The 22,485-nt window shown below is 39.7% G+C and overlaps 1 protein-coding gene across 1 annotated transcript in view; it reads right to left on the bottom strand.

Annotated features, from left to right (window-relative positions):
* Positions 1–2,786: 2,786 nt before the first annotated feature.
* The window catches only part of LOC147380025 (uncharacterized protein NECTIN3-AS1-like), a 117,773-nt gene continuing 98,074 nt past the window's right edge, over positions 2,787–22,485 (bottom strand). The window contains exons 2-3 of the mRNA XM_086415558.1: positions 3,521–4,026; positions 2,787–3,092 (exon numbers count right to left, since the gene is read on the bottom strand). Coding sequence (XP_086271684.1) covers positions 2,787–3,092; positions 3,521–4,026 — 812 coding nt within the window. The remainder of the gene's footprint in view (positions 3,093–3,520; positions 4,027–22,485) is intronic.

Genomic DNA, 22,485 nt, shown 5'->3' with positions numbered 1-22,485 from the left:
CTTGTTTTAACTATGTCATCTTGAGAGAGCTACTTGTGTTTCAGTTTCCTTGGAAAAACAGAATGGTGGACTAGATAATTTCTACCTTTTCTGTCAAAACTTATAAGTAAATCAATTACTTACAATCTCTGTTGCTTCTTTGAATAACTTTACATCAGCTAGAGTTTTTTCATGTTAAAATTTTCCAGGTGGGTAAAGAGGACATTAGTTGAAATTTAGACAGCAATTTGAGGACAAGTTTACAAAAACAAAATGGTTAACAGTAAGTGTTTCAGTATGGAAATACTTCAGAGCAAAAGTAATCATGTGGTTCATGGTTAAACAATCTGTTTAAAGAACTTGTATTATGATTCCCTATCAGATTTAATGAGTGGTCTTAGAAAAATCACTGAAAAATTTAATCGACCCATTTAATCTCAACTTAATCAACTTATAGCAATGAGTACACCTGCCATCTACCTAGTTAGAATTTCCATGGGAAAAAAAGGAACTAAATACACTAAATAGACTCATATTTTTACTTGTAAATTATTTCTGTGTACAACAGAAATGTTATCAATCTTGCCAGAAATCAATTTTTTAAAATGACCCCAAAGCTTTATCTATCATCAACAGTAGTAGGTTTTATTTTTTTAATTTGTTTTTACTTTGATACAGTTATACTAAACTTTCTAAATATATTTTACAAAACAACTTCATTAAGCCATAAACCATGTTTAGTATTTCAAACCATAAAGACAGCAACACAAAATTTGAAACCAGAGAACATATACTTCTTCATTTGCAAAAGGATCAGAAGAGAGGTAGACACCCTTTCTCCTGTTTGTGAGCAAGGGGTCAAGAGAATTTCAAAACTAAGTGCTTCTACAGATATTTCCTTATCTGAAATCTGTCCTCCAAATTTGGAGTAAATAAACTTTATATGAAAATCAGTATGGGGGATAGGGTTAGCTAGATATGGCTAACTTGGCTCCAACTAATATGTGTTTTCTATGAGAAAACAGCTCATCCTGAAACATCTTATGAAAAGAAACAATAGCAATAATAAAGTATTAATAGCAACACTTATATCTATCTTTCTTTGAGTCTTTAATAATAAGCTCTATAACTCAAGACTTTAGCTACATTATGCCTTGCCTAGAAGTACTTTTTTTGTACTAAGTTGAAAAAGTATGTATATAAACATAATTTGGATAATTTGAAATTTCATGTAATAGCTTAAGCTCATTTTATAATGGTCTATTAGCTCTATTAAAATTCTATACTCTCTAAAACAAGAAATCAATGACTTTTTAAACAACAAAAAATACCAAAGTTTGAAAAGGCCCTATTTTACTCCAAGCACTGAGTATAACATTTTGCAAAATTTCTAATTCTACTGCGTTGGCCAAAAAGTTTATTCAGGTTTTTCCATGCAATGTTTCTGTAACAAACTTTTTGGCCAATCCGATAATTTGAGATCCTCAACACACACACACCATAAAAACTTCTTCAAGGTCAATTTTCACCAATTATTACCTCCAAGGCAGTCTTAAGGATCTTTGCCACTGCTCTTGCAACTCATTCTATTCTGTTCCCAACTACATTTTCTCAAAGGTACAAAGCCCTGTTCCAGATGAGAAAGGAACAAAACAAACATACTGATCATCTTATCTTATTCCAATATACTAACCATCAGGATAAGTCTTAAGGAAGCAAGAAAATAAACCTTACAACTTCCTCCTTATAAAGATACTTCATGCATTTATTGATATTTCTACTTTTATTTATTAATCTTATATAAGTTGGGAAACTGAGACAAGTGGGAAATAGCAAGTAATTAAAGCTACAAAAAAACTCTCAAATTCTTCTTAAACCCATTCCTCCCCATAGGAAGGTATAAAATTAAAGTCTTATTTTCTATCCTAAGAAGGGGATTAATCTAGCATGCCAGAACAAGGGAGAAAAGAAATGATCTAGAACTTTTTTTAAAGTACTTATTGTATTTAGGATCACAGAAGGACTCAAGATTCTGTGCTGCTGCTGCTGCTGCTAAGTCGCTTCAGTCGTGTCCAACCCTGTGCGACCCCATAGATGGCAGACTACCAGGCTCCCCCATCCCTGGGATTCTCCAGGCAAGAACACTGGAGTGGCAAGATTCTGTGAGGGTCTGGCTAAAGAGGCACACTTCAGAAGCTAGGTATCTTACTAAGAAGTAACAAAAAGAAAAACAAACAACAATTAGAAATGGGAGAGTAATTGTGGCATCACGTCCAAGAACAGTAGCAACCACCCTACCTCTGCCCCCAAAGCACTGCCAAATCAAGTAGAAAGTGGCATGATTTCAACAAAGTACCAGAAATGAATAAAGGAAAGTGAATCTCTAGTCAAAGGTAAAAGAGGAAAAATGAGAGGACTTGAGCATGAGAAATCTCCACTTGATAGTCCATACCAGGAGGTATTACTCAAAATGATGAACCTGTATGGCTGCCATCCTCAGAGAAGTTAGTGAAAAGTAAGCCAACTAAATACATGCATGAAATATGCATGAATTTTAGGAACCATGGCTCCACCAAGAATCCCATTTCAGTCTAATGGGAGGAAGTAGGAAGCAATCCCACTACTGGGCACAGTATTAAAACCCTCAAAGTTACTTTGATTTTACTACCTCTTTCAGCTTGAGGGTGAGCTGAAAAGCAGCTCTGTCTTCGACAGACAAGAACTCAATGAACAGGAACAATGACATAGAGAAAGCTGTAAAACTAAACACAAGGGAAGCCTAAATCAATTTCAACTTACTACAGGCTTCAGTGAGGCTGCATTTTGCTTTTACCTAGAACCCTCAGCAGACCAGGTCTCAGAGCCTTAGCATCACCCCCTGCCTCAGCCTGCCTGGTGCCCTCTCTTCCAAAAGATTTCCTTTTCCTAGACCTTGAGAAGGTCTGGCCGAAACAGCTTAAAAAACAACTGAAGCAGAGCAGTGGTGATGCCAAGGATGTCACTGCAGGAGAGGAGGACCCGAGCTCTGGGGACACTGAGAGCTCATGGGGCTGGATCTGACATTCCTGATGCATTACACAGGCACCTTCATCTTTCCGACTCTGTAATCCATCCTGCAAGTAGAAGAAAAAAGTTAAAAGCCATCAATGCGAACACATAAGTACAGAAAGGACTTGACCTTCTCAGCCATTTCTTTCATACTCCATCTGGGCCCAAGGATCCTAGTTTGCTTCTCAAGTTCCATATCCCCCCTCTGCCCATTCCAGATGAAAAGCTGTCATTATATTCCCTTCTGGAGTAACCCGGGATCCCCTATGGAAACTGAATGTTGAAGTTGGCAGAGGCACCATCAGCCTGGATCACTGAATGGCTTTGTGGTACCCATGTCCTCTTCCTTCAGCCTCCATCCTGGAACCACTTAGAATTGATATTTGGGAAAGAAACACATTTTTGGAGTGTCGAGCCATTATACATTTGGATATATGTTTGTTGTATATGTGTGTCGAGCCCAGGATTTTGCAACCCCGTGCCTCATCCCTACCTCTTTGGGAAGGTCAAGATAATGTTCCTTGGCATTGAGCAAGGTCAGCTTTTTATTTACCACCTCCTCTTCTTCACTCTGTGGTGGTACAAAAGGTGTTGGAAGAATGCCAGGGCAGCGGGTCTTCACTTTCTCCTTCCTCTTGCTCTTTCTCATTCTCCTTGTCCTCACAACCTTCCTCAGATATCTGTGCATTTTTGGAGATGGATCTAGCTTTCTTTTCTGGACTGGAAGCATGGCAAGATCGTGTGTAACATCACCCACAGGACTCTCAGATGTCCCCTCCAGTGGCTCTGAAGATGATTCTAAACTTTTCTTCAGAGAATCATTCTCCCATGGGTAGAATCTATCCTCTGTATCATGAGTATCTGGTGATATCTTCAAGTCATCAGCAACATGGTTTGGAATGGAGATTGAAGATTCCCAACCTCTCTCACTGAGAGTTTTTTGTTTTTTGTTTTTTGACTCACTATCCTGACCCCACCCACCTTTGCAGAAACAAGGAGCTTAAAACAAAAGGACCAAAAGTCAAATGCTAATGGAAGTAGTCCCCTCACTCCAATGATTTACCCTCTGCTATCATAAGCAACAGAGAAGGCAATGGCACCCCACTGCACTACTCTTACCTGGAAAATCCCATGGACGGAGGAGCCTGGTAGGCTGCAGTCCATGGGGTCGCAAAGAGTCGGACACGACTGAGTGACTTCACTTTCACTTTTCACTTTCATGCATTGGAGAAGGAAATGGCAACCCACTCCAGTGTTCTTGCCTGGAGAATCCCAGGGACGGGGGAGCCTGGTGGGCTGCCGTCTATGGGGTTGCACAGAGTCGGACACGACTGAAGCGACTTAGTAGTAGTAGTATCATAAGCAAACAGCAGCACTGGTCTCAGATTTCCCCTCTGGATTTATCTAAAGGAGTTTAAGGGCCTTTGGAAATAGAGAGTCCTCAGGTTGTTCTTCTTGGCCTGGAAGTTCTCAGCTTCCCTAAAAGGAGAGATAAAGTTACTGAAATAAGTGTTCCATGACAGTGGAGTTCCTCCTGGTCACACAAAATCTGTGGTTTAATAAGACTTAGCCAAACCTAGGATAAATTCCTAGGCATTAACCTGCCAGATTTCCAGAGCAGTATTCTCCATGTATATCAGAATCACCTGGGGTATTTTTTGAAAAAGCAGATTTCTGGGACATACCCCATAGCTACATTCAGAATCTCTAAAGCTGGGTTCTAGGAATTTTTATTTTTTCCCTAGTAACTTAAGTGATTTTCATGCATTCTAAAGTTAAAAACTATTATCTTAGAGGGACTTTGAATCCAGTATTCTATGGTGTTATAGAGATGAGTGCCCTTCAAAAACATCCCACTTTGCCCTCTGCTGCTGCTGCTGCTGCTAAGGCACTTTAGTCATGTCCGACTCTGTGTGACCCCATAGACGGCAGCCCACCAGGCTCCACTGTCCCTGGGATTCTCCAGGCAAGAACACTGGAGTGGGTTGCCATTTCCTCCTCCAATGCATTAAAGTGAAAAATGAAAGTGAAGTCGCTCAGTCGTGTCCGACTCTTCGTGATCCCCTGGACTGCAGCCTACCAGGCTTCTCCATCCATGGGGTTTTCCAGGCAAGAGTACTGGAGTGGGGTGCCATCGCCTTCTCCGACTTTGCCCTCTAGGTTTACTCTAATCATCTCAGCGCATCCTTATTTCTCTTCTCTGAACATCTTTAATCATAATAACTAAATCTGGAGTGTTATCCTTTATTATCTTCTATTATAATTTAACTTCTGAACTTTGTGACTATGTCTCTAACCAGATTATAAGCTTCTCAAGGTCAGGGAATCTTTTAGAGTTCTCAGTTTTCCACAGTGGCTTGCCAGGTGCCTATTAAATAGAATTTGTTATTGTTGTTCAGTAGCTAAATCATGCCTGACTCTTTGCAACCCCACAGTTGCCTGCCAGGCTCCTCTGTCCATGGAATTCTCCAGGCAAGAATACTAGAGTGAACTGCCATTCAGAGGACCTTCCATACCTGAGATTGAACCCGTGTGTCCTGTATTGGCAGGCAGATTCTTTACCGCTGAGCTTCCAGGGAAGCCCTAATAAATAGAATAAGTGAATGAAAATATGAGTAGGTTTATATTCCAGCATACAGTGATTGTATTAGATGAGGTTTTCTGTAGGAAGAGCTATCGAGAATGCAAAGAACACAGACCCTGAGGAAAAACATAATCTAATTCCCCAAATTTACAGATGAGGAAGCTAAGACTCAAGTAAGATAATGACCTGCTTAATGCTGAGCTTGGCAAGTCTGTTGGATAAAGGACTTAATAGAAAATATTTTAGGCTCTGTATATCCTATGGTCCTCTTACAAATATTCATCTGCTGTAAAACAAAAGCACCCACAGTCAATACGTAAATAAATAATCATGGCTGTGTTCCAATAAAACTTTGTTTACAAAACAGCTGATAGGCCAGATTAGGCAGCAGGCTATAGCCTGCCAAACCTTGGCCTAAGGTCATACAGCTACTAGGCAGCAGAGCTGGGATTAGAAATCAAGGCACCTAACTCCCAGAAAGTGCACTTTCTACAGAAGAGTAGAAGATGATAGAATGAGAAAGGGCTCATTCACTTAAAAGAGAGACTTTGAAGTAGGAAAAGATCAAAATATGTCTGGGAATATAGTACTTCTAACATAGTCTTTTATGACCCACAATCATTTACACAAACAACTAGTAGCAAAATTCCGAAAATGGTCAATTTTCAAACAGATGCATCTTTTGGAAAGTGAGAGGAATACATTGAACATTTCTTATCATTCAGTTCAGTTCACTTCAGTGGCTCAATCATGTCTGACTCTTTGTGACCCCATGGACTGCAGCAAACAAGGCCTCTCTGTCCATCACCAAATCCCGGAGTTTACTCAAATTCACACCCATTGAGTCGGTGATGCCATCCAACCATCCAATCCTCTGTTGTCCATCCCCTTCTCCTCCCACCTTCAATCTTTCCCAGCATCAGGGTATTTTCAAATGAGTCAGTTTCAGGTGGCCAAAGTATTGGAGTTTCAGCTTCGGCATCAGTCCTTCCAATGAATATTCAGGACTGATTTCCTTTAGGATGGACAGGTTGGATATCCTTGTTGTCTAAGGGACTCTCAAGAGTCTTCTCCAACACCACAGTTCAAAAGCATCAATTCTTTGTCGCTCAACTTTCTTTATAGTCCAGCTCTCACACCCATACCTAACTACTGGAAAAAGCATAGATTTGACTAGATGGACCTTAGTTGGAAAAGTAATGTCTTTGCTTTTTAATAAGCAGCCTTGGTTGGTCATAACTTTTCTTCCAAGGAGTAAGCATCTTTTAATTTCAAGGTTGTAGTCACCATCTGTAGTGACTTTGGACCCCAAAAAACTAAAGTCTCTCAGTGTTTCTGCTGTTTCCCCATCTATTTGCCATGCAGTGAGGGGACCAGATACCATGATCTTCATTTTCTGAATGTTGAGTTTTCAGGCAACTTTTTCACTCCCCTCTTTCACTTTCATCAAGAGGCTCTTTAGTTCTTCTTCACTATCTTCCATAAGGGAGGTGTCATCTGCATATCTGAGGTTATTGACATTTTCCCTGGCAATTTTCATTCCAGCTTGTGATTTATCCAGGCCAGCATATCACATAATGTACTCTGCATATAAGTTAAATAAGCAGGGTGACAATATACGACCTTGACGTACTCCTTTTCCTATTTGGAACCAGTCTGTTGTTCCATGTCCAGTTCTAACTGTTGCTTCTTGACCTGTATACAGATTTCTTAGGAGGCAGATCAGGTGGTCTGGTATTCCCATCTCTTGAAGAATTTTCCACAGTTTGTTGTGATCCACATAGTCAAAGGCTTTGACATAGTCAATAAAGCAGAAATAGATGTTTTTCTGGAACTATCTTGCTTTTCCCATGATGCAACAAATGTTGGCAATTAGATCTCTGGTTCCTCTGCCTTTTCTCAATCCAGCTTTCATATCTTGATGTTTTTGGTTCACGTACTGTGAAGCCTGGCTTGGAGAAATCTGAGCATGACTTTACTAGTGTGTGAGATGAGTGCAATTGTGCAGTAGTTTGAGCATTCTTTGGCATTGCCTTTCTTTGGGATTGGAATGAAAACTGACCTTTTCCAGTCCTGTGGCCACTGCTGAGTTTTCCAAATTTGCTGGCATATTGAGTGCAGCACTTTCACAGCATCATCTTTTCAGATTTGAAATAGCTCAGCTGGAATTCCATCACTTCCACTAGATTTGTTCATAGTGATGCTTCCTAAGGCCCACTGGACTTTGCATTCCAGGATGTCTGGCTCTAGGTGAGTGATCACACCAACATTATCTGGATCTTTTCTGTATAGTTCCTCTGTGTATTCTTGCCACCTCTTCTTAATATCTTCTGCTTCTGTTAGGTCCATACTGTTTCTGTCCATTATTGTGCCCATCTTTGCAAGAAATGTTCCCTTGATATCTCTACTTATCTTAAAGAGATCTCTAGTCTTTTTCATTCCATTGTTTAGCTCTGTTTCTTTGCATTGATCGCTGAGGAAGGCTTTCTTATCTCTCCTTGCTATTCTTTGGAACTCTGCATTCAAATGGGTATGTCTTTCCTTTTCTTCTTTGCCTTTAGTGTCTCTCCTTTTCACAGCTATTTGTAGGGCCTCCTCAGACAACCATTTTGTCTTTTTGCATTTCTTTTTCTTGGGGGTGGTCTTGATCACTACCTCCTGTACAATGTAACGAACCTCTGTCCATAGTTCTTCAGACACTCTGTCTATCAGATATAATCCCTTGAATCTATTTGTCGCTTCCACTGTATAATTGCAATGGATTTGATTTAGGTCATATCTGAATGGTCTAGTGGTTTTCCCTACTTTCTTCAATTTAAGTCTGAATTTGGCAATAAGGAGTTCATGATCTGAGCCACAGTCAGCTCACAGGCTTGTTTCTGCTGACTGTATAGAGTTTCTCCATCTTTGCCTGCAAAGAACATAATCAATCTGATTTCAGTTTTGACCATCTGGTGATGGCCATGTGTAGAGTCTTCTCTTGTGTTGTTGGAAGAAAGTGTTTGCTATGACCAGTGCGTTTTCTTGGTAAAATGCTGTTAGCCGTTGACCTACTTCATTCTGTACTCCAAGGTCAAATTTGCCTGTTACTCCAGGTATCTCTTGACTTCCTTCTTTTGCATTCCAGTCCCCTATAATGAAAAGGACATAATTTGGGGGGGTTTAGTTCTAGAAGGTCTTGTAGGTCTTCATAGAACCATTCAACTTCAGCTTCTTCAGCGTTACTGGTTGGGGCATAGACTTGGATTACTGTGATATTGAATGGTTTGCCTTGGAAACAAACAGAAATCATTCTGTCATTTTTGAGATTGCACCCAGGAACTGAATTTTGGACTCTTTTGTTGACTATGAGGGCTACTCCATTTCTTCTAGGGGATTCTTGTCCACAGTAGTAGATATAATGGTCATCTGAATTAAATTTGCCCATTCCAGTCCATTTTAATTCATTGATATCAGTGTTCACTCTTGCCATCTCCTGTTTGGCCACTTCCAATTTGCCTTGATTCATGGACCTAACATTCCAGGTTCCCATGCAATATTCCTCTTTACAGCATCAGTCATCAATCATCCATCATCAGTCACATCCACAACTGGGTGTTGTTTTTGCTTTGGCTCCATCTCTTCATTCTTTTTGGAGTTATTTCTCCACTCTTCTCTGGTAGCCTACTGGGCACCTACCAACGTGGGGAGTTCATCTTTCAGTGTCCTAACTTTTTGCCTTTTCATGCAGTCCATGGGGTTCTCAAGCCAAGAATACTGAAGTGGTTTGCCATTCCCTTTTCCAGCGGACCATGTTTTGTCAGAACTGTCCACCAGGACCATGATTTGATTCGAGTAACATTCTGTACCTACAAAGTTCATCCCACTGGATTATAATAACCTGTTTAGAGATCTATCTCCTTCACTAGGCTCAGCACTCCCTGAAGGCAGGAAGTCCTGCTTGTCACTTCATCCTCCATGCTTCTTGACATCTGGAAGGTGTTCAGTATTGTGGACTTCAAAATGCAGGTCTTTACAGGCTGCCCTCCAAACCCTGGGCTCTATGTTCAATTCTCCCCTCTCTTTGAATGAACAAACTGAAATTTAGGGGGCAAAACTTAACAATGCTGGCCAGTGCTCAACTATAAATCCAGATACCAATCCAGAGTTTGTGATGTCAGTAGCTGGATTCACTCAGGAAAAAAAAAAAAAAAAAGAAGGGAATGGAGCTACTAGGGTGGTGGTTAGCATCATTCAGTGCAATTCTACATGAGTAGCATCTCCCTCCCACTTCCCTACTAGAATCACAAGGAATGCTAGCCAGGGAAGCCCTCAGTTATTCAGATTCCTGGCTGCCTCAGGCCTACTTCCCTCTCATCCCACCACACTTTTTCATCTTCCTGATAAAGTGTCAGCACCCCCCTGGCCATCCCCACCTCCCCACCCTGCCTCATAAGGTCTCCCCAAAACTTCCGTCATCCCTGGACTACAAGGATTTACCATGACACATACCCATGGGACACATACTCAATTCCAGATCCTGACTCTCCCTTTGATGCCCCAATGTGAGGAACCCTCCACAAGAGCTGGGTGTGTTCATATGCAGGGATGCTGTTCAACCTCAGAGGGCAAGTGCCTGACAAGATGCAAATGAGATTTGTACCACAAGAATGCCACTAAATCTGGAGTCCCTGATTACTCAGGATTTCATACACTGGAAATTATTTGGAAGTATAATATATATAAATTCACATGTCACAATATGAGCCCATTTGTCTCCATAAATCTATTGCACTTCAAAATTCTTTATGATTGATTTTTCCCCATTTTCACGTATTACTGAAGCAAAGCTGAGGGTATTAAAGCCCTTAGGTGAATTTGCTGCCAAAGCAGACTCAAAGCCAACTTAGAAGTCTTAAAACAACAAATTCATGCCCACTGAACTTCTGCCTGGCCCTGCAGAAGAGACTAGGAAAAAAAAACTCACTAATTATTATTGACAGTTAAGTGACTCTTCCTCTTTAAAAATGGGAAAGAAATGACTGGCATGAGCCAACTTTGCTTCTCAGTGACTCTCCAGAGAATTAAATAACTGAAGCATCAGACAACACTTTTCTTTGAAGATAACCTTTCATATTAAATTAAAAAGCTGAAGAGCTAATCTTAAAGGGAAAGAAAATGAATAATCTGTGAGGGCAACTACTCATTCCTGAGTATACAGTTACAAAGGGACTAAAATATGATAGTAAGCATTGCAGAATGTTTCATTACAATTTAAGTATATTTTCATTTTCAGGGTAATGTTTACTGAGAGCCTACTATGAATCAGACATTGGCTAAGTTACTGTTCAATATGCTTAACAAAAAGCATACACTGATCAACATAAATTGGTTGTTTTCTAACTTTAGCGGGCATGACAATCACATGAAGCATTTTTAAAACAGATTGCTGGGCCCCCTCCCCAGTGGTTCTGATTCAGCAGGACTGGATGAACAAATGAAAATATATATTTCTAACAAGTTCCCAGGTGATGCTGGTGGTCTGGAGCCTGCACTTTGAGAACAACTGAATTAAATACTCTCAGGTCTAAAAATGAGACACAATGACTTGTAATAGCCTTTAAAAAAAGGGGGTCATTCCCAGCCACTTATTATGACCAAATGAAGATGTATAGACTCTGAAATGGTTATCTTCTGGGCTGAATCCTCTAGGCATGTTGCTTTCTCACCCACATTTTGAACTTTTGGAAGATATGGCCAGAAGGCACTACGCTTGAAGTGTGGATAATGTTGACACTGGGTTGCCAACAGGTCTTTTCTCTGTGAGCACCTACAACTCTCCTTCTAGTTTCAATCTCAGATTAGTTACAAGCTTAGAATGTGAACATCAAAGAAGCAAACTTTAAAAAGCTAGGAATGCACATATAGTCAAGGAAGCTTTATTTTTCTATAGAAATTAATTGAGTATTATCATTTTATTAAGTTCTTGCTCTTTTCTAAAATTTCATCATCTCATTTTAAAACTTTAGCCCTCTGGGCTGAAAATCAGTACAGGAAAAGAGATGTGTGACCTATGATTTAGCCTAATAAAACAGTAACAAATAACACACTCAGTGGGTGGTTAAATCTGATAATATTTTATGCTGAATTTTCTGTAGTAATTCAATTAAAAATCCTATGGCAAGCCAACAGAAAGCATAAAGATCACCAAAGTTTTATAGAATCATATTTTTAGTCTTAAAACATATTAAGCCCATATGCATTTGGTGTCTTTATTTATTAACCTAAATACCTCAAGTAGAGTTTCTCCCTAATATAATTTAGGATAACCATTTATATTTGTGCTGTTTAAAAACTTCAGCTGGCTCACATCATTGTACTTGAAAGGGAAAGGGAAGTCACTCAGTCGTGCCTGACTCTTAGTGACCCGATGGATTGCAGCCCACCAGGCTCCTCTGTCCATGGGATTTTCCAGGCAAGAGTACTGGAGTGGGATGCCATTGCCTTCTCCATCATTGTACTTAAAATTCCAATAAAAGAGGGAGAAACACTAGTCAGAAGGAGAGTACATTTCAAAAGCAGTATTAATATGACCACCACAATGACACTGTTTCTTAAAGGTTTGGGCAACCAGTTCATGTTGGCTCTTCTTTGTCTTCCTTCAAGCAGCAGGACCCCTGGAAAAGGAACGGTGCCACACAAAGCAAGCTGAAGCCACTCCTGATCTGAGTCATTTGGTCACATTTAGTCCTGCCAGGGTCCCTAGCCAAAGGATCGATGATCCTGGGCTCTTTTCACGTCTCCTCTAATGACAGCCTTGGAGCATTCTGGAAAACTTTAGCACTTTCTTTTCTAACCATAAATTGCACATAACTCTTTCAGATTCTTAGTCTATAATTTATCATAAAACTCTTTGAGATCCTCTGGTGAAGATAGATAGCAAGAATTATTGGACTTTAAATTGTTATCCTTCAATGGTACATGCACTGGATCATAACGCTATGGCTCTGGTTCCCTCATAAAGCTAAATCACGAAGCCATTCTTTTCATTTCAAGTGGAGCAACACATAGACCCATTGGTGAAGCAATATAAACTCTCTTGAGTAATTTCTCAAAATCCAATCTCTTCTGCAGAAACAGACTCACAACTCAGTGGTGTATAATCCTCCTTTAAACCTGTGAAATTTGCAGTTCTCAGGCCACCCAAGTAGAATGGTGAGAAAGATGCTCATGCATTAAAGCAGGACAGGCCTGGGAACTGTCTGGAATTACAGAACTTAGGTTCAGTCCACGCTTCCCCACTCTGTTGCCCTAGATAGTCACTAAGTTAGGTGATTTAGGGGAGAAAGGTGAGACCTCAGGTTTATAGAATTCTCTTTTAACCTCAGATGCAAAGAATTATTCAATCAAAATTAAATAATTCATGACACACTCTCATCCTTGTTCCAAACATATATACTCTCAGGTATATACCTAATAAAAAGCTATGCAAAATGTGCATTAGAAATATACATATGAATGTTCACAGAGGAACTATTTACAATATAAAAAGCTTGGGGAAAAAAATCGACATGTCCACTGTTAGGATACTGTGGTAGAGTCTCACAATGGAATAGTAAACAACAGTCAGGTAAAGGAGCCACAGCACCTACAACAACATGGAGCCATTGAACGTTTCCAAGCCTCTCTTTCACCCTCTTAAATGGAGACAACAAAAACACATGCTTTTTCTGAGGACTAAATAGATAGCCTATGTAAAAATTATCAGAAAATTAAAACTAGTATATGTTAGTTATTTTCCTCCCACATTCTCTACTACTTCCTTGCTTATACAAAAATAACTTGGAGACATCATACTGAAGAACAGGAAAGCAGAGGATGGCGCAGAAGATACAAAGGTGGACCACGCTACAGGGAAGCATCTCTAGATCCCAGCAATCATTTTGTGCGGGGACTCGAGTAGGGTAATTAACCTCTCTAAACCTCAGTTTTCTCTCATGTGAAGTGGAAACAAAATTAGTGCCAAATTAAGGAGGCTTTAATAAGGTAATTTAAGTGTCTATCATACTGCCTGATACGACACAAGTATTCACGTAATTACCCATGGCGGATGCATGTTAATGTATGGCAAAACCAATACAATATTGTAAAGTAAAAATAAATAAATAAATAAAATTATTTTTAAAAAATAGAAAAAAAAATAATGTGTTAGTTGCTCAGTCATGTCTGACTCTGCAACCCCATGGACTGTAGCCCACCAGGCTCCTGTCTCCAAGGGATTTTCCAGGCAAGAATACTGGAATGGGTAGCCATTCCCATCTCCAGGGGATCTTCCCAAACCAGAGATTGAACCAGGGTCTCCCATATTGTAGGCAGATTCTTTACCATCTGGGTCATCATTGATAATTATTATATTAATAAGAATCCCTTTTTAAAATCTGTCAAATGAACAGGGTCACTTTGACCTGCCCTTTCTCATCATTCACTCTCCTGAGGTATGCACGTGTGTGTGCATATACACACACATTCATACTTGTGCACTAAGAGATTTCCTTTGCTTTTGCCTATTTTTTGGCTTTTCATGTTTAGCTTAAGGCTGAGGGCAATAGGTAAGCACAGTACTTAGGCCCAGGGTTCCTACCATGGACATCACAACAGAAATAGGCACCATTTCATTATATTATATCATTCTTAAATATAAAGAGTGATATATTTGGAAGAATTTTGTTCAGAATGTCCATTAAAAACAAGATTCATTCATAGTTTATTATTTAAAAGACCTGCAAAAAGGTAAAGGCTACCATTTTTACAATCCACATATCATAATAAAAAAGAGTGAAAAGAATTATTTAAGCGTAACACAACCTAATTGGAGAATTGTAATTAAAAATGCTTGAACAACAGTATTTGAAACATAAACATCTTGAAGGACATCTTTTACATTTGTTGACTGTGTTAAGCCAGGCCTGGGCAGGTCATAGTGGAGAAGCTGGGACCTGGAACCAGACCTGCAGCCAGGGAGGACAGTCCAGCTGCAGGTGCTGGGAAGATGTCCAGTCTGGCAGGCAGAACACAGTAGCTGAAGGAAATGGCAATACATAGAGCTGCTAATGCAGCCAGGAACCTGGAATCAGGAGGCAGCCGTGAAACAATGGAAATTTACTCAATGTGAAATCATAGCATGGTGCCATGGAATCCAGAAGCAAAAAGTGCCCCAACATTCAGGCAGGCAGCATCGGAGAGCCTCCTCTGAAAGTGTGGAGCCTCAGTCAGCATGTGGTGCAGGAGCTGGACCCTGGGGCTCAGAAAGGGGAGGAGTAAGGCTGCGTCTTATGTGTTCCTAGAGGACATGGGCACACCTGGGAAATTCCTAAGACGGGACGTCAGTCCTTGGTAATGAGACAAAAACCCAGGCACAAAAACTAGAATGCAAGGTAGATACTAAATCCAAGGAACAAGAGACAAGGCTGGTTCTACAAATATGGCAAAAACCAAAGGCAGACTAGAAGCCAAACCAACGGGATGATGAGGAGCAAAATTGTTGAAAGTTCCTTAAATGCCTCCTCTCCCAGATCAAGTCTGGCCACAGCGAGCTTAGAAGGCTTAGTCATGGTGAGAAGAGGCTGGCAGAAACTGGAGCATAGATAGGAGGGACTTGACAATAACCAGATCAGAAAAACCAGGCCTGCAGTTCTGAGATTACAATCAATATAATTACCCTAACTTCTAGACAAGTAACAGCACTTTACAGTACAACCACACACACAAAAAATGAGGAAAGTCCAAGTGAGTTTGTTTTAATGAACTTGACCTAGAGTAAAATGATAGGCTTTTTAAATTTAGGGGCAGCTGCCCTGCCGGCAGAAAACAGAAAAGCATGTTTTTTCCTATTTTCCCTCCTTTTCATTAGTATGTGAATTTAATCCATAAGAATCAAGTACCTTTTGAATGTCTTCTCATCTCTGGGATACAAATGATTTTCTGTCCTTGTCCTCCCTCTAAAGAACAATAAAGATATTTTTCAGGTCTTGGCCATTCTTTTGAGAGAAACAGATTCTGATGGCCCTAAAGCATTAAACTCTGATAACAAAAATGCAATATAAATATTATTTATGTATTTAGCACATCACTATGATCTACTGCCTCCTACAAAGTGACATACACACACACACACACACACAAATGTCTGTCACATCCATGGCCCAATTCATTGAGAAGAAGAATCACCATAAGCCATCCTTGGAAGTCAATAATCTCCTTTTTTAGGTGTGAACATTTGTGAAACGAGGAAAGAGTAGTTTCATAAGCAAAGCGTACCCTATTTCAGCTGTGGCAGCCTATCCCTTAACAGTGCAATGACCTCTGGCAACCTGGACCACTAGACTATGCAGATGCAACTGATCAACAACTGGCTAATGTCCCCATAGTCTATGTCAGCATGACCTAATGAGCGAGGGATCTTTAGCTAAATAGGTATTCATAAGCAACTGCCCCTGGAATGCTCCAAAACCTGATAATTAACAGCTGTGTGCTGCAATTAATTTTTATTTATGCCTTAGATATACAGGCAAGATATTCTTGGTTATGACAGATTCATACTTCATGTCAAGTCTCAAAGCAGCAATAAGAAAACAACATCAATTTTGTTTATTGTTTTGATTTTCTTAATACAGCTGCTCTGCTATTTGTATCTCAAAACATCATGCTGCCTTGTGTTCAGCAAGCAAATTCCAGAGTCCATGCAAAGGACCATGAGGGAAAAGCTGGCAAAGACATCCAAGGCTTTCCCCAGGCATTCATGAACCCTTAGAGGGTGCCAGAATGGTCAACCTAAATTAAGGCGATGACACTGAGGTCTCAGCAGTCTTAATTCACCTCTGTGGCCCCTGAGGGCATGTTATTTCATTTAGCAATTGTTAATTGAATGTCCACTATGCACATGGGACTTTCGCAAACCTTTGCAAACCTTCAAAGGTTTGCAAATGAAGACACTGGATAGTATTTTTCCAAATCCTTTCCAGCTTTATGATTTCACAAGTGAATAAATCTAGAAAACACATAGACCTGGACCTCATGGAGTTTACAATTCTGAATATGAAATCAGGTCACACTAACATAATGCAAGGCAGGATCAAGGAGCACAAAATATGAGGCAAGCATTAGAAGACTGTAGAGGAGAGAGTGCTGTGAATGGCAGGTTGTCTCAATGGCAAACACCAGCATGCATCAGGGTTTCTTAAAACACATCAGTGGACCCCACTACCAGAGTTTCTAACTCAGTACAACTGAGATGGGGCCGCCAAATGTACATTTCTCACAACTTTCCAGGTAATGCTGATGTCGCAAATTCAAATGCATATCTTGAGATCCAATGCTCCACGGGTTTAGTGCACCAAAGCTTACTACACAAAGGGAAAACACGATGGAGGCAGTGTTTGGGGGAAAGTTAATTTAGAAAGTGTTCAGAGGATCAACCAGGAGGAGGCTGACGGATTTACAGCCAGGCCCAGGAAAGGCAGTGGTCCAGATTAGAGGACTTGGATTTCAAAGAATTGACCTAACTAGCACAGGATTGACTTGACTAGCAAATTGGCTATTTGCTGACTGTAGTTCACAAGGGTTCCTGGTACACAGGATGGAATCTTAAATGGGTTAATTTAGCAATGCTGTGTCCAAATTTCTCTAGGGATAAGTAATCCCTTGGAAAGCACATCTAGCCTTAATATGGAGCTGTCCAGATTGTCCAGATATGAGAGCTTCAGAGGCCCTGATTCATCTTTCTCTCAAGGTTCTCACAGTACTTCAATTTCCAGCGTGAGTCACTACTTTGGGTCAAGTTGCTGACTCTCTAGGCTCTGTTGAAGTTAGTGTGTATCACTGGGCACTTCAATTAGAAACTCATTACTCTGTTGCCACCAAGAGACAGAGTGGTTTTTCTCTTGAACTCCAGCTTTGGGAAGGCAGATCCTCCAGTGCTGTCTTTCATAGTGAGTCATTTGGATCCTCACACATTCCAGCCAGTAATTTAAGACATAAGAATCTCTGCAGCTTTACTACATGGAGAGGAATTTTGGAACACAAGTTACATGCACATCAGCAAATTGCAAGTATGTAGTGGTTACTGAGTTGCCTGTCTTCTCCAGCTTGCCTTCAAAGGATCTTCCCTGCTTTACTGTTTCAGGCCAGGTAGCCAAGGCCTCAGCACCCAGCACACACCATCCACCTCTTTCCTCAGTCTCCCCAGAACAAATGTCCCAAGAGCTGTAGCTACTTTACTCCTATTTGCCCTTCCTCACACCCCAAATCCAAAGCTCATTCCAAAGCTCTGTTATGAGGTTACAGAGTTTAAGTCCAATAACAGAGGAGTTTATCTGAAGGCACACTGAGCCTCTTGTTCCCAAGGCTTGGCCCCTCCTCGCGTTGCTCACCTGTTCTGGTAATTCAGTATATGCCAAAGTCCTTGTCTCTATTTCTGGCGGAAATGGGACCTACTGACATAGATATTTGTCACTTTGTCAGCCCAGGCTCTGTCCCAACCCTTTCTCAAACATTTCAGAGTGAATTTACAGCTATCTGTAATCCACCCTGTCCCTTCCCTGCCCCCTGCCAAATACAACAAGCCAAAGAGCTTTAATAATGGTCTTTGCTATTCATTGTCCAAAGGACAAAGCCTCCACAGTTGAGTAACAACATGGAAGAAATTCCAGCAGGACTCCCTAGCCCCCCTCTACCAGCTCCTCCCCAAATTGTCCATATCCTGATAGAGACTACTCAGTCCATTTTGCCAGGTCTCTTAGGGTTTTTCTGTCCTTTATGCAGGCACCTTCCCTAGGGAGAAGGGAAGGGAGCTCTATTCTATATCCTAGACATCTGGCATAAGGGCTTGTTTCTACCTTTTTCTGTTGGTACTTTACCAAACGTCAAGCCTTAGGCCAAATGCTGAGAATCCAGAGATGAATTAAGAACAGACAGAAAAATATCATTCCTACTTTCATAGAGCTTTCAGTCTAGTGGTCAGTACCACTGCTCTGACCTCCTAAATTTAGATAAAAGACCAGAAAACTAGTGTGGAAGTGAGAATCATAATACTATTTGGAAATAAGTTAGATTAAAAAAATAATAATAATCAATGTGTACCTCAATGTGTAGGAAGTCTGCTTGAAAATTACTTTTAAAAAGTGAAAGGAGTTACACCTGTTGCAGTCTGTTTGATGGCCCAGAAAAGCGTTTCTAAAGATTTTGTCGCGGTGTAATGCAATCACCCTTGATTGTTGCCCCAGGCGCCTTTCCCTCATTGAACTCTAATCATTCAAAGAGGCTCCTACATGTCAGATGAAATTACATGGAAAGAAGAATAAAAGAAGGTCCTTTCCCCACCTTCCGGAGTTGGCACTAAGAAAAAAAAGGATTTCATAAAATTTTGTTTCTAACATAAACATCAACTTTTCACCTAGCAGCAAAGTTAAAGAACATTGCTTTCTTTCACTTTCCTGCTAACAGGTTTCTGATTATAAAAGTAATACATGCATGCAGTAGAAAATTTAGAAAATACAAGGAAGTGTAACAAAGAGAAGAAAACACCTGTAATCTCATTGACTAGAACTAATCACTTTTATATATTGGTTTATTTTCCTCTGGTGTACTTTATTTTTCTCTTTACTCTCAGACAAAAGAAACATGTTCTTATCTAATTAAATATTATTTGAAAACATCAGCAAGGCTAATCTTTATGTTTATAAAGAGGTTATTTCTCCCATGAATCTAAGTCCCAATCGTTTGCGAGAGAGAGACCTACTTCTCATCTACTCTAAACTTGACCTTACGATCACATCAAAAGGAAAAGAAGAAAAGGAAAGTACTGATTACAAAATCTCTGGAATGAACTGAGGAATAAAACACAGCTGCAACTGCACTTTCCTCTCTGAAAAGAATTCCAATAAACTCAAGAGAGGTAGGGATGGTCTCCAATTCTCTTCAGACCTAACAGGTAAGTCTTTAAGATTTTGTAGTTGTCAGTCTCCTGGCTATTGACCCTCATTCTGGAAGCATGAAAGTTGTTTTTTAGAGTAAAATTCAGAATTCTACTTTGCAAACTCAAGGAAACCTGACTTGGCAAAACTCTACATTAAAAAAATAAATAAACAGTCAGAGATTTGTATTAAATTGACATTAGATTGATATGAGCTGATGTGTGATATGTTTTTCCATAAAAGCAAGAGAAAAAGACTTTTAAAACCTAATAACTTGCATACGAAGTTTTCAGGTTATCAAACATTTTATCTCTTTTTTTAATTTTAAAATATATCAACATTTAAATTACTATTATTTTAACACAGCTACATAGCTATGTTGATTTGGTCATAAAAGTAGCACATAATCATTCAAATTCTTTCTTTTATACTTTAACCTCTAAACAACCCTAGGAGGTGAGTGGGTAGACAGAGGAAGATTGCTATCCCAGTTTCAGAGACCAGTCTTCGAGCATCTGGATATGCTAAATGACTCATATAAGGTCATGTAAAAAGTCAAAGAATTGGTGAACTGGCATTTGAAACTTTTAAGTGCATCATTCTTTTCAGATAAGGGAATTTTTTAATATAAATATGTTTTTTTTATACTCTGTCCTACTCAGAAACATAGCATTCTATCCAGTTCTGTCACAAAACACACTTTAAGAAGAAAATCAGTAGTCTCAGGTTGGATCCAGAAAAGGATGACTAAGATTGTGAGAACTGTAGAAGCCGTGTTCTATGACCCATAATGGATGAAGGAACTTGGTATATTTAACTTGGAAAGAGACGATCAGGAGGATATAAGAGAGCTCTTTTAATGTTTAAAAAGTCTGCCAAATGGATGAGTAAGTAGGCTTATTCTATGTTGCTCCAAATAGCAGGCAAGAACAACAGACAGAACTTCAAAAGAAACAGATTCCAACACAGTAAGAGATCTGTTTTTTGAACCAATGGAACTGTTCAACTGTGGAGAAAACTGCTCTCTCTATAAGATGGAGAACTCCTGCTTACTGAAGGCATTGAAGGAAAATTTGCCAGACATGCTGTGATGACTTTCTTGGTTCTACATCTTCAGTGTACTTTTTCTTTGTTTTTCCTGGCTCACCAATACAACATATAGTGCATAGAGTATGACAGAACAGCAGCTTCTATGAGCCAGGTGTCTGCAAACGGTGCTTCCCAGATGATAAGACTCTCCTGGAGTGACTGGTGGCCCCCACTGAATCAGTAGGTGCGGAGGCCTCAGAGGATGAGCCTGGGAAACTTTTGGTTTTACAAGTACCCCCAGGTGATTTTTATCATCATGGAAGTTTGAGAAACACTTTCAAAGTATTATTTTATCCATTTAATTATCTGCTCAATCCTAGAAGGCATAAAAGAAACCAAGGTTCAGAATTAGTCAACAATGCATCCAAAGTTTCATAGCTCTGAAGTGGTAGAGAACTCGGGATATGCACTTGGGGGGTTCCACCTGGCCCTGAGCCCATTCTTACCCTCCATGAGAGTCTGAAAGAAAGACAAGAAGCAAGGAAATGGGTACTTTGAAGGGAGTCTTATTATGCACATTTTGGATTTTTTTTAAACTAAGTCACAAGTAAGTCCTTGGTGTGAATGGTAAAACGTGGAGGCATATAATTGGTAGTGTTCCAATTTAGGTAGGCATTATGTTAAAATTCACGTTTTGTCTTTCATGAATAATTGTGCAAAGGGTGTACAAACCAAATAAATAATTTCAACATGATTACAAAGAAAACAACATTTTAATGCACTTAGCAGAAGCAATTTACATGCATACAATTAATGTGCTAATTTCAGTGGTCTTTAGCTATTCATTAAAACAGGCCTGGCAGGTCTTGTACTTGGCATCACTTTGTTAGTCATTTCCTGCCATTACTTTATGTACTCAGAAGTAATCAGCCATCTATAATTTAAGACTTTTCACTAATTAAATAGCCCTTTCTCTAATTATGTCCAAATTAGAGAGGTTAGTATGTGGATAAATGTTTGTATTGCATACATGTATTCAGAGATGGTGATTTCTCTGTATGTGGCAACAAAAATCAATATGTGATCTATAGTCTTTAACACAGAGTAGAGGGAAATGTTAGAATCCGTATGAAAGACTTTTGACTTAAATCTGAGCAACAGAGGAAAAGTATTCTTTTTGAGATGGGCTTTATGTTCAGCCTTGTAAGCCTAGCAAAATCTGGATTTGTTGACCTTCAGGGAGTAATACAGGGATCATCTGTTTTTTCAGTCCTTTGCCCAAGAGATGAAATGGAATGAGGATTCAGGGAGAAAAGGAGTTAAAGGTTGTGTTTGCAGGAATGTGTTTGCTGACATTGATCAATGTGTAATTTTGTGATTGGAGGTTTATTCACAAAGAGGGTTCAAAAAACAGATCAATAATAAAGCAATGGTGAAAATGCCAAAGAAAGGATGATTAATGACAAATATGGTGGAGGTGCAATCTGCCGTTCCGTATCAACATTTCTTCTTTCAGGCACCCTATAAATAAATATGCATCAGATGGAAAGACAACACTCCCTTGGAACATCGTTAGCACCAGGCAGAATCTCATCAGAGCCCATGCTTCAAAGAGCAGCTCCTCATGTCCATAGAAGCAAGTTTAAATTCTCTTGTGTAAAGTCTCTGTAAGCAGTTTCACTCTTGCATTATGCATGATTCTGACATCGTGTAACATGAGCAGTATTCTAATAGTGATTTCCAATTTTATTTCCTATGTTACATTTTAATGATACTATTTAGGTTAGCATCTTACCTTGGCTTCATAACATCTTGTTACATTTTCTTCTACAGCATTTAATTTTGGTATCAGTACTGTAAACAAGTAATGTATAGACAAGGATTTAGTGTGGCCTT

This window comes from Bos grunniens, chromosome 1, assembly GCF_055505025.1.
Source record: "Bos grunniens cultivar Pamir isolate PY7600 chromosome 1, Bosgru_T2T1.0, whole genome shotgun sequence".
Taxonomy (NCBI): Eukaryota; Metazoa; Chordata; class Mammalia; order Artiodactyla; family Bovidae; genus Bos; species Bos grunniens.
Note: the sequence above shows the minus strand (reverse complement) of the source record. Positions and strands in the feature narration are given on the sequence as shown.